The following is a 14,108-nucleotide window of genomic DNA, read 5'->3' on the forward strand; positions in this document are numbered from 1 at the left end:
CAGCTTGATTTTTAGATCCTAAATTTGAGTTTGTAATCATGAGAATTTTCAATCTCGAAATGTATGTATGTATTTATTTGACTTCTTTCACCATGTTTTATAATAATTTGATTATATATTATGGTTATTTTCATCTAAATATGATATTTATAAATGTACTACATTTATAATAGAAAAAACTTAATAGAAAACATAGTATATACATTCATATAAATATATAAAACTAATATATGATACGATTTTACTAATCATGGTGTTTTGTTTAGTTTCCGATTCAGATTCAAATTTTCATTAAATAGAGCAAAGTATTTTCAATGCATTGCTAATATTTCTGGAATTACTATTTTAATAATTGGAAATATTATTCAGTTAAAGTTTCATACCAATTCGATAATTATAACATAACAATTTATGATATTATTTTTGTTAATATATATTTAATGGTCGAAAATTTTTATATCAAAATGTTAATATATATTTAACAATTAAAATTTTTATATTAAAGAAATAGTTTGACATTTTTAATGTACTTTATTTGTAGTTAGATTGAGTTTTAACTTGGTTGGCACAAGTATTCTTATTAATACAGGAAGAAGTGAGTTTGAGTATGTTAAAACGTATTTATCTTTTTATTTAAAGTTTAAAAAGGGGTTATAATAATCTTAGGCATTATATATATTTAAAAAAATAAAAATTGATATGTTTCCTCTTGAGATAAAACTGCATGACAATATGAGATTATGTCAAGAATTCACATGAAAATTTTATAAATTAAAAATAATACAAAAATTATTAAAAAATTATGAAGAGAATTATGAAGAAATTATAATTCTTCATAATTTTGTAATTTTTTTAAAATCATGTGATGATAAGACGTAATATCAAACTGTCACATTATTGTAGCTTTAACTGAATTTAAATTCAAAGATCAAATTAAAAAAAATTGTCAAACAAAAAGAGTTTAGAGATTAAAGTGGAAAAGTTTCCAAGTTCAGGGACTGAATGTTAATTTATCCCTTGTATATATATATATATGGCTAGCGTTGCATACAAGAATATTATCCAATCGACAGGATTCAAGCTATTGTCCTCTCTGCGTCTGATTGTCAGCCGTTTTATCTTTTATTCCATTTGCTTGGCATTAGCCTTTAGAACTTAACGGCCTTTCTAGTCTAACTCATTCCACAAACACTTGCTTCTTCTTCTTCTTCTACAAATCACAATTTATTTACAGGTTTTATTTCCGGTCGCTATTTATTATGTTCTAACTCAACCCACTATTTCTTGGTAAGTTGTCAATCTCTTTTTTACTTCTTTTTAACTTTCTGTTCCTTTCAGTTTGCCATTTTTTAAACCCGTTGCAGTTCAGGGGATGTTAATAATATGTAATTTTGATTAAATAGAATACTTTATATTGGAATTCCAGGCCTTTTGCTCCAGTATTTAATTATCTATATGTAATACGTTTTTCTTGTGTTTCAATGGAACAGGTTGATAATGGAGAAGAGAAGAGTCGGATCAAGTAAAGTTGCTGTTAATATGTATGAAGAAATGATTCTTGATGGTAATTCTTCATGGAAGAAACCCCAGAGTCAAGAGGCTTTTCCTGAGGTATAATTTTGGTACTCATGGTGTTAAAATATCGGATTATACAGATAAGTTGAATTTATTATTTTTATAAATTATTATTATATGGGATAAGATTTATACATTTAACTCTTTATTAAATATTTATTATATTTGATAATTATTTAACTTTAAAAATACTTAGATAATACATAATTTTTTTTAATACAATCAATCGGATCTATTGGTAATCACAGGTGTCACCGGTTTTACATCGGATTCGGCTTTTTAGACATTGGTGATTCATGAAAAACCTGTAGTTTTTATGCAATGGAGTTTAAGTAATTTTCAGTTTTGACTGATAAATTTGTCATTGTGTGATTTTAACTTTTAAGAAGCCATTGTCAAAAGCAAGGGAGCTTCATATTGCAAGAAGGGATATGAGTCGATTTAAAGAGAGTAGAAGAATTGCAGAATCAGAAACGTTTAAAGCCGAGTCTGAACTCTCTAGTGCAAAGAAAACAGTGAAGGATTTGGCTTCAATGATAGAGGAATCAAATTTCAAAGCTAAGGAAAGGATTAAAGATGTTGAATCTTTGAAAAAGAAAGGAAAGCTCGACGTCAAGGCATCGGTTTTTCGTAGTGTCGAAAGTTATCAGTGCGTGGAAGTTATGGAAGAACTGGAAATGGTGAAACATGAACTCAGTGAACTTAAGCTTGCAATGGCATCTGTAATGGCAGACAAAGAAAGAGCAGTGAAGGAGTTTGAAGATTCAAGCAAGAAACTGTTGTCTAATGGTAAGCATATAGAGGAGCTCAGGAAGGAAATTGAGGTGGCTAATGAGGAACATGTTCTAGTCGAATTGGCTCGGATGGAGGCATCAAAAGAAGCTGCAGATATCGAAGCTCAAAAAGAGAAAGAAGTTGGTGAACTGTCATGTAGGATGGCAGGAACGAAGAAGAAAATGGAGGACATGATCAACGAGATTGATCAGACTGGAGAGTTGGAACAAAGATTGAACGTCACTTTGTCTGACATTAATGTCTTACAAGATGAACTCAAGCAAGTCAAGGATCAACCACCTTCATTAGAGTCAACCAACAAAGTGTTGCAGGCAGCTAAGAACGAATTGGCTTCGATTCGAGAAGAGGGTTTTCGGTATATGTCATCAATGGATGTTATCCGAAATGAGCTGAAACATGTTATAGAAGAAACAAAAAAGTTGAAGAAAGCAGAGGAAAAGACAGATTTGAGAGTTAAAAGTCTCAATTCAAAGCTGTTAAGAGCCAAATCAAAGTTGGAAGCAGCGACAGCAGCTGAAGAAAAAGCTAACTCTATTGTAGCCAATCTTTCCCTCTCACTTGAACAGTTAAGACTTGAAGCTGAAGCATCAATGAAAGAGAAGGCTCTTATAGCCGAAGAAGCTGCAGCAATCGCAGAAGAAATCCGGAAAACCGAGTCCAAAATCGACTCAACCGAGGAAAAGTTGCAGGCAGCTGTGGGGGAACTAGAAGCAGTAAAGTCAGCAGAGACTTCAGCTCTAGAAAAGTTGAGATCTCTCATACAGACTACAATGCAATCTAGAGCTTCAGCATCCGATCGGAATTCCACGATTACTATATCGAAATTTGAGTACGAGTACTTGACCGGACGTGCGGTTGGAGCTGAAGAAATTGCTGATAAAAAAGTTGCTGCAGCTCAGGCATGGATTGAAGCTCTCAAGGCTAGTGAAAGGGAGATAATGATTAAAAACAAAATGGCTCAAAGTGATCTCAAGGAGATGAGGGTAGAGGAAGAAGAAGAAGAATATCGAACCCAAAGGTCACTTTCAGCTAAGAAAATGATAGAGAAAGAACTAAGAAACTGGCAACTTGTTGAACAAACCAAGCAATCATCATTCAATAGAAGGTCAATGAAAAGCAATGGCAATTCGACACCGTTAGGAAAATCGAAGTTCCGTAGATCATTGTCACCGGCGATACGGGTGAGTGGATTGACCCCATTCAGCAATAAGAAGAAGAACAAGGTGATGCCAAATCTAGCCAAGCTCTTCACAGGTAAGAAAGTTGATAAAGATGCTTAAGCTTGAGACGAATCCATTCTGTCAAAAATGAAAATGTTGCATATTACAAGCATTTGTAGCTAACAGTTGGGGTTATGTTTTTCAATGGCTGCTTGTTTCCGAGTTAGCTCTTAACAAAAACTTTTGAATCAAAAGAGAGTGATTGAGGCATTTACAAATATAATTGTAGGTGAGTTTGTTTAGATATGTGATGTAAATGAATGCAGACTGTATAGCAATGAAGTATTCCATATAGGTTTCATATTGTTGATCTCTTCTTTATTCCTCTGTAACCATATTAAATAAATAAATAAAACATGTAATTGAAAACTCCTAGATATATAAGAAATATTTAATACATCGTGCGCGTATATTTTATCATGAGATGTTCTCTACTAAAAATTTTAATTATTTCTATTTATTTTTTTTTAAAATCAATAAAATATTAGTTGGAATTTATTCATGAATTTTTTTAAAGAGGAAAGTAGTCACATAAATTAACTAACATCATCATCCAACATTAAGATACTGTTTGGTACGAGGAAAAATAATTATTATTTGGAAAACTTAATTTTTTGAAAAGTGATTCCAAAATTTGGTAGGTAAAATTTTATTTTATTTTTTTCAAATTTATTTCTTTTTAAGAGTTATTTTTCGATGAATGTGGTAATGTGATTTCCAAGCACAAAAGGTGGGAAAGTTACTTTTCCATGTAAATTGGAAAGTCAGAAAAATATTAGGACAAAATTAATCTTATTTTATATCAATTTAGGATATTAATCTATTAATAAACGTAAAAAAAATAATTTATTGCCTTCTTTATTTGTCCTACTACTTGATTTTCTCTATTACTTCTCGTGTTGCTTGAACTAGACTGACCGGTTGAATTGGTACGAATCGACATTTGAATCGGTTAAACTGAGTTTTTTTAATTTTTTAAAGTTTTTTAATTATTAATAATTTTTTAATTGAACTGGTTGAATCAATGGCTTGACTGGTTTAACCACCGATTTGATTTAAAAAACATTGATTACTTCAATGAATTCTTCACAAGTATTTGTATACAAAATTTCTTAAATTTATTCCAAAACAAATTTTGTAACACACCAAATATGACCCGATAATTGGATTCAAGTATGATGTGTTACAACTTAAAATCAGACTCACTTCGAAACATTTAGTGAAAGCTTTATAAAAATTTTCAAATTATAATTATAAATCGTATAATAATTGTTGCTTGAATAAAGTTTTAATGTAAACATTAGAAATTTAGAATAACTACTAAATAGAAGGTCTTTATACAAATCATTTCCAAAATACATGCATACGCCACCCGCAAGAGTCATGCATGATATAGAACAAAACAGTTAGCTCATAATAGCCGCAGCACTCTAACAAATCGTCTTCCTTCAGTTAGCAAGCCTGAGAAGGAAAATATGACGAAGTAAGTGCATATGAACTTAGTGAGTTCCAGAAAGAAATCATATATATCATTACTTACAACACAACCGAACCTTTCAGAGGGACTTCCATACGGTAATCATAGTACGCCCAATGGTGTGCATAGACATAGACAGACTTAGTATGCCAACTTACTTAACACATAAGCGTATATTGTACGCCAACTTAACACAACTCAAACTACCTATAACAACCCGATTTTGGGCCTAGTTGAAACAGTGGTTTCGGGACCACAAATTCGACGTAAGAAAATTCATTTTTATTATATTTTTATGGTCTAAAATTTCACGGGATGATTTCGTGAAAATTTTGTTCGAAAATTTTGACGTTTAAGCACTCAATTTAGCAAAAAAGACTAAATTGTAAAAAGTGCAAAACTTGAGTTCTAGAAGCTAGAGGTGTCTAATTGCTATGAAATTTTAAATTGGAAGTCCTTAAATGGTAATTAGACCATTTTGAAATTTTTGGACAAAAATGGGCATGATATGTTATGTTTTTAAAAGTTTTTCATTAAGGGCATTTTAGTAAATTGGTAAATAAAAGAATAAAAAAAGGGAAAATAAGCCAAATTTAGTCCATCTTCTTCCTCATGGCCGAATATACCATGGAATCCATGGATAGGGTTTTGTTCAAGCTTCCAAGCTCCATAGTAAGTGCATCCTAGCCCTGTTTTTAATGTTCTTTACATTTTTGAAGTCCCCATAACTTGATTTACATAATTCTACCATTATTTTGAGCTAGGGTTCATGTTTAAAAATTTACCCATGAGTTATATGCATGTGTTTTGATGTCTAATGGTAGAAAATGAAAGTTGGGTGTTAAATAAACGACTTTTACTAAGTGATTTTCGGTGAAAATGTCAAAAAGGACCATTTTGTAAAAAAGTATAAAAGTGTTGTAAAAGTGTGATTAAATGAGAACTGTGGGTTGCTATAGTTATGAAAATGGTTCGGTTAGGCCCAAATTACAAACAAACTAAATGAAAATAATTTTACGAGCCTAGGGGCAAAAGTGTAAATATGACAAAGTTTAGGCATAAAAATGTAATTTTTCCATAATATGATTTTTGGGTCACAATAAATAATGTGACTAATAAGTAAGCTAAATGTGATGTGTTAGATCAAGAAAAACGAGAATTGGACTTAGAACGAGGGAAATCAAAGAATATGACGATTATGTCCATTTGCCGTTTTTGTGTCAAGATAAGTTAGTGTGTTAATAATAATGAAATGTAATAATTGAATTTTAAATGCTATATTACTACCATGTATTATGTGCCTTGATATTTCATGAATATATATATGTGATTAGTATTATGGTCGTTATGAACGACATTACAAGCAAGTGCAACGACACTGTATTAAGCAAGAAATCCCATTTGAACCTTAGGAATAGTTTAGGATACAAGTGACATGTCACTAGGAACTATGTGATCTGAGCTCATGAGTTGTGGTCTGAGTTCATGATATAAGTGATATATGTAATAGGGGTCCGGGTATTGACTTTGTGATCAGGCTCGTGAGTAACTCGCTGAGTGAGCATTTCATGTTAATGCTATATGGGTCCGAGTGCTGACTTTGTGTACAGGTCCATGAGTAGCTCAAATGCGAGCATTACATGATATGAGGTAGCTTTGGCTATGTATGTGGTACTTAGGTGCAAGTTTCCGTGTATCTATTAGTATTCTGAGTGTTCAACGGGTAATTCAAAGAATGATTTGACGATAGACCCAACGGGGTACGTCATGGTGAGAATGAATTTGATTATGTTACGAGATGGTACAGGTATGTACATAATGATATGATTTTTGATTTCATGAAGTTGTGGATTCATGAGCACTATGAAAATAACCTTGTGCTAACATTGTGATTATTAGTTTAAGTTTATAATGTACAAATATAAGATAAATGTGATTGATGATTATGTGTGAGACTTTTAGGCCAAATTAAATTGAGACATGATATGTTTATCCCCTTATCTTGTGGCCTAATGAACATGAAAGGAGAAATGGATTGGCATAAATGCCTATTTAAAAATGATTGTGAAAGAGTAAAATTAACATTAAAGCAGTTTTAGACAGCAGCAGTGATATAACTTTGAAAAAATCACCAATAATTTTGGAAATTGAACTAGAGGTTGAATAAAATATTAAATTGAAGCTTATTGAGTCTATTTTCATATAAAGGAAATAGTGTAAGCAAAAGAATATCATATTATGAGATATTTTGATTTTTGTGAGATAGAGCTAGAATGATTTTAGAATCCCCTGTTCTGATTTGGGAAAATCATTAAAAATTGTACAAAAATAATTATGGGTTATAATTTATATGCTTAAAATCCTTAATTATTCTACTTTCAAAAGAAATAAACGGGAATCATCTGAATCCCATATGAGGAGATAATTAATTTTTAGTGAAGAGGGGTCAGAACTATTGGACAGCGAAACAGGGGTGAATTTGAAGAATAAACTGTATTTATTGGCTAAACCAAAAATTTTGAAAATTTTATGGTAAGAATATATGCGAGTCTAGTTTTTGGAAAAATTAACGGATCTTAATTTGGAGTTCCATAGCTCCAGATATAAATAATTTAGTGACTATGACTCGAGTTGTAACACCCCTAACCCGTAACCGTCGCCGAAATAGGTTAAGAGGCATTACCTAACTTGTACTCAATTCAGAACAGTCATTTAAAAATAATCCTCTCATTTCAATAAATATTATTCATCCACATTCCATATTTACTCAAATCAAGCATACAAAACTTTAATCATACAATCGGGACTAAATCGGTAACATATAAACATTTCGAGAACTTAGAAAATTTTCAACATTTCAAGGGTCACACGCCCGTGTGAACAGGCTGTGTGCCTCATACGACTAGTAGACACACCTATGTCTTAGACCGTGTGAAAACATGACATACATACTGATTTGCACCACACGGTCGGAGACATGCCCGTGTGCCTTGGCCGTGGTCGAAACTAACTTGGGTCACACGGCCGGCCACACGCCCGTGTGTCTAACCCGTGTGCCCTTCGAAATGGCCACACACGTACGTGTGCTAGGCCATGTACCACTTAAGGGGTATACTAACTTATGTCACACGGTCAGTCACACGCCCGTGTGTGAGCCCGTGTGACACACACGACCAATAGACACGCCTGTGTGTCTAGGCCGTGTTAAAACTATAGAGTATACTGCCTTAATTCGAAAGGCTACCCCAAGGGACACAAGCCTTGTAGCATGAGTGTATGTCGCACATGGTTGAGACACACGTCCGTATCTCTACCCTTGTGGACAAAAATAGGCTATTTGCAAAGCCATTTTGCCACCCTATTATCATAAGTATTTACAAGCATAAATGACCACATTTCATAACTCAAATGGCAATCATTTCATAACCATTTCATATACAAAATATAAACCAATTCAACTTTATATTCAATCACCTATTTAATACCATGCATAATCCATTCATATTTCAAACAATTTGCATAACTTCATCTCATCAACTACTTGCCAAAACATGCCATATTTAGTACACATATACATAACCAATATTTAGCCAAGTTAATAACCAATATTTAGCCAAGTTAAGCCAAATCACATGGCTTAAACACATCAATGCATATAAGCTTCAATAGCTAAAATAACTAGATAGCTCATATCATCAACTAGCCTATACATGTCATATTACTAACTTCACAGAGTTCAAATATACCAAATCAACTCCTGGATAGTGTGATGAAATCTTCGATGACTTCCAACCCGAGCGAGCTTTCAAATCACTGTAAAATATGAAAAATAAACAGAATAAGCTAATAAGATTAGCAAGCTCGTATGACTAATATGTACTATATACTATTTAACAATTAAGTCAGAATTTGAGAAACATGAGGACATATAAATCAGATCCATCAAGATTAACACGTAATACAATAACAACCTGGAAATTTCTGTATGTATTCATCGGTTTTCACTTACCTATAATATGAAATTATTAAATATCACTTACTTGTCGAGCATGTCACGTATACCTGGACTGATTAATATCATCAATTAAATTCTTGTATCGTTATCTTCTCTATTGAACCATGGAAATAATCGAATATTTTGTATCTTGCACACTAATGGGCACATATGTGGTTAAACCAACTATATATCGATTCAAATATATTACATTTGTTTGTACGTCATTATAACCTATATTATCATTTCAATACAATCCAACCAAATTTGCCAAATGCATAAGCATATAAAATCATCAATACCATGTAATTCACTTAACATTATGGCAATTCATTTCTATTTGTATAAACTGTAATTCATTCATATAACCAGTAGTTCATCCGTGTAAACAGTAGTTCATTATTAATAACAATAATTCAACTATATCAACAGTAATTCATCCATATAAACACATATCTTATTCATATAACCAGTAACAGTAATTATGCCTGTTGAACTACGTAGAATATGGATAGATACTCGGGTGATACACACTAAGTGTATTTATCGAAAATCCGTCAATTCATTATCATTTATCCTCTTTTGAGCCATGATCGATAGGCTCTTTTGAGCTGAAACGGTAAGCTCTTTTGAGCTGAAACGATAAGCTCCTTTAAGTTGAAACGGTAAGTTCTTTCGAGTTAAATGGTTAGCTCCTTTAAGCTGAAACGGTAAGCTCTTTTGAGCTGAAACGGTAAGCTCCTTTAAGCTGAAATATCGGTAAGCTCTTTCGAGCTGTGGTGAGTCCGCAACAAATGCAAGAGCTCGACCAAATCGGTAACCCTAGTGACATGTCACTCGTATCTAACAAATTCATATGGTTCAAATAGGGCTCGGTAATTATTCAACTTCACCATTTAAGCATTCAATGATCAATAATTCAATTCCTAAAATCATATATATATTCGATTCAATTAAGTACATACATTTAAATACTCAATTCGCATATATAATGCATATTATCATAACAAATCCATGTAACATATATAACAATTGTAGCATTTCACTTTCATTTGTGTAAACAGAAATTTAATCATATAATCAGTAATTCGAATTCCAAGTGGGTTATTCATTTAACTTATACACATTCATTTAAAACAATTGCAAGTATTTAATAATCCGGTTCTAGCTATACGAACTTACCTTGTGTCGTTCAAATAAAACTATCGGCTATTTGTCCACTTTTCGTTTTCCCTGATCTAGTTCCGGTAATTTCTTATCTTGATCTATATGTAATATCAAATTCAGTATATTAACTTCCAAATTATTCAATTTAACATATAATACACATTTTGGCAAAATTACATTTTTGTCCCTAATGTTTTACATTTTGACAAATTAGTCCTTAAACTCGTAAAATGAAATTCATTCAATTTTATCAACATATAAGCCTAGCCGAATTTATTGTATACTTATACCAGCCCATATATTCTACAATTTCTCACATTTAATATCAAATTTTCACATTTATCAATTTAGCCCCTATTTGAAAATTTCATTAAAAATCCTTTAACAAAAGTTGTTTATTTAACAAAAAGGATTTATTTTCTATCATTAAACATCAAAGCCCTATTATACTCATTAATGGTAAATCTCAAATTATTCAATAGTTTTGCAAATTAATCCCCTCATTAGCTAGCTTAAGCTACAACGATCCCGAAAACATAAAAATCATTAAAAATGAAATAGTGTTTCACTTATATGCAAAAGATTTTCTTAAGAAAAATTTCAAGCTTCCATGGCCCTTCATTGCTGTCCATATTCGGCTAGAGAAGAATCACAAAGAAGTTGGCTTTGTTGTGTTTTATTATTATTATTATTATTATTATTATTATTATTATTATTAGGCTAATTACCAAAATGCCCTTACCTAACTTTAAAAATTTCCATTATACCAAGCCAGCACATTCCACTATCTCAATAATGGACTAATAACCACATAAGGACTTTCACATTAAAGATCTATGTTTAATACCTTTAGCTAATAGAACACAACTTTCGCACTTTACGCGATTTAGTCCTTTTTACTAAATTAAGCATTTAAACGGTAAAATTTCTTTATGGAACTTTCACGTAATTAAAAAGTCATGCTGTAGACCTTATTAAAATAATAAAATAAATATTTTGACTTCGTATTTGTGGTCTCAAAATCACTGTTCTGGTTTGACCCAAAAACGGGTTGTTACACGAGTAAACAGCTTGATTGGAATATGAGCAAATAGTGGAATGATGTGCAAATTATGATTGTAATACCTTGAAAACATGTTAATCAATTTCTTATTATTTTCATACGGACTTACTAAGCTTATTAGCTTAATCCTTTTCTTTTCCCATCCTTTATAGGTTAATTTAACAAGCTCGGGTTGAAGATCGCCGGAGATGCTATCACACTATCGAGTTAAAATTTAGGGTATAAGTATTCAATACTTAAGTTTATGCATGTATAGGGGCTTCGTTATTTGTTATCTATGTCATTGTAAATGTGACCAAATGTGTCCGCCTATAGTGATTTGTGATTTAATTTATATATATATGTATAAATAACCATGCATGGTGGCTTAAATTGATCATATGATTATTCATGTGTATATGAAAATGTTTTGTGGTGTGATTATGTTGTTTGATATGGATGAATATGTGCATATGACTCAAGTATTTGATGATTGATTTTGGCATAATTGGCATATAGTTAGATTATAGCATAAGTATGGGATGTGAAAATGTATCAATGATAATCTTGGTATGAAAGTTGTTATGAGAATGCCATGCATAAACCATATTTATGATTATTAAGTGTTCATTTATGCCATGTTGGATGCCATTGAGATATGTGAGTGTGCATGTGTTGTGAAGGTGGCAAAATGGCTTGGAAAATTGTAACACCCTAACCCGTATCCGCTGCCAGAACAGGGTTTCGGAGCATTACTACCATTTGCAGATCACTTAAAAAAATTAAAATACTTACCGATTCAATGCATCATATAAAATAAATATATTACCATTCAATCAACAGTTTGACACTTGTATAAGCATCAAACAACAACATTGTTAGTATACTTACACATATCTCATATAAATTCAACATTGATATATCTATTTTCTCGACATGTCGCACTTGAGTTTAATAATAGTCTCAATTACATAATTTCCTTGTATCAACATATCAAAGATAATCATATATGTACATGTCATGAAACATATCATGCTCTTACCATTTCTTCACAAGCATATATCATTCATTTCGTTATATCAATATTTTATGCTTCATCATTTCCATATATTTTATGTATATTTATTCTGGTAATAGCTTATATCAAACTTAACATAAATTATATTCCATGTACTTATACTTATTTCGTTTATCCATTTTCATAATTATTTTATACAACGCTTTTGTACATATATTTCCATATGACCAGTTCCTGTAAACACTTCACACAACCATTTCATATAACCATTCGTCATCTGATACATTTTACCTGAATATCAATTGTTCAACAGATGTTATAGCGTCTCCCATCCATGGTCTTATTTATCTTTGACGTGATGCCATAGTGTCTTTCAACTATGGTCTTACTCATTTTCTGTCATGTTGCCATGGTATCTTTCAACCATGGTCTTATTCTTTTCATGTCACGTTGCCATGGTATCTTTCAACCATGGTCTTACACATCTCATATCAAGTTGCCATGGTATCTTTCAACCATGGTCTTACACATTTCATATCAGGTTGCCATGGTATCTTTCAACCATGGTCTTACACACAGGTTGCCATGGTATCTTTCAACCATGGTCTTACACATTTCATATCAGAGAGCACACTCCCGCGAACCTCATCCTTACAGTGGGATTACCAATCCAGGCTAAATCCCCTGTAATATAAACTCATAGAGTATTGTCGGGATTACCAGTCCAGGCTAAATCCCCTTGTTCTATTGATACTAATCTTTAACTTGATTTTCTCTCTCCTCCAGCTTCTATTTCTTGAATCCAACTTGATATTCTAACTCCCCATGCTCTCCTCAACGTTTTTGTCTCTTGGTAGTTATGGAAATTCATTTGATTTTTGGGTGAAAATGGTGAATTTTTGGTAAAAAGACCAAATTGTAAAGAAAGCAAAACTTTCTTTCTTCCTCTCTTTCTCTCACGTTAGTGCATGGAAATATGGATGAGAATTTCTCATCTTTCTTTCTTTATATACTAATAAAATAATAATAAAATATCTTATTAAAGTATTAATAAAATAATATTTATCTAATTAAATAATTATAAAATATCAAAATATCTCTAGCATCATTATTACTTTCTAGATTTCTCTCTCTTCCAATTGACCATTTTGCCCTTCATTATCTTTTAAAATTCCATCCTTGAGTCATCATTTAATTTGGTAAAATTACAATTTAGTCCCTCATTGTTCTTCGTCTATTCAATTTGGTCCTAATTCATCCATTTTCCTTAGTTTCTAGATCATTCCACTCTTAAATTATTTACACTATTGGTCCTTCAACTTTTTCATATTTACACTTTAACCCCTCAAATTATGAATATTTACTCTTGTGCAACAAAACTTTTCTCACTTTTACAATTTAGTCCTTTCTTGAATTAATATATCATAATATACTTCTCAATATTGACATAACTCAAAATTTCCCTTTTTGTCACTTTATTTCCTTATTTTACTATATCAAGGATAATATCTTACTGTAAAAATTTTCAGGGTATTACAAAAATAGCCTTGCATTTTTCCACATGGATAGGCACACATGCGTGTGTCTAGGCCGTGTGTGACACACCATCTACCCCCATAGGCGTGTGATCCGGTCGTGTGTCCCTTGTACCTAAATTTTGGAAGTCATTTCGCCCACGGCCTAATGACACGGGCGTGTGACTTGGTCGTACGGCCCTAATTTGTTGATGATGTCATAAACAAAGAGTTACACGAGCATGTCCCAAGCCACACGGGCGTGTGTGACCACATAGCTTTCCCTCATGGGCGTGTGACCCTATT

At 32.0% G+C, this 14,108-nt stretch overlaps 1 protein-coding gene across 5 annotated transcripts in view; it reads left to right on the forward strand.

The window, feature by feature from the left end:
* The first annotated feature begins 1,056 nt into the window (after nt 1-1,056).
* The window catches only part of LOC107912757 (protein PLASTID MOVEMENT IMPAIRED 2), a 28,063-nt gene continuing 15,011 nt past the window's right edge, over nt 1,057-14,108 (forward strand). The window contains exons 1-4 of one of the 5 annotated variants that reach the window (XM_041081369.1): nt 1,064-1,287; nt 1,491-1,611; nt 1,824-1,864; nt 1,965-3,891. In XM_041081369.1, the coding sequence (XP_040937303.1) occupies nt 2,007-3,650 (1,644 nt within the window). In that variant the 5' untranslated portion in view covers nt 1,064-1,287; nt 1,491-1,611; nt 1,824-1,864; nt 1,965-2,006 and the 3' untranslated portion in view covers nt 3,651-3,891. Of the gene's footprint in view, nt 1,288-1,489; nt 1,612-1,823; nt 1,865-1,961; nt 3,892-14,108 lie in introns of those variants that run through there. The other 4 variants (XM_016841067.2, XM_016841068.2, XM_016841066.2 and 1 more) reach the window with 4 other exon arrangements.

This window comes from Gossypium hirsutum, chromosome A11 (assembly GCF_007990345.1).
Source record: "Gossypium hirsutum isolate 1008001.06 chromosome A11, Gossypium_hirsutum_v2.1, whole genome shotgun sequence".
Classification (NCBI taxonomy): Eukaryota; Viridiplantae; Streptophyta; class Magnoliopsida; order Malvales; family Malvaceae; genus Gossypium; species Gossypium hirsutum.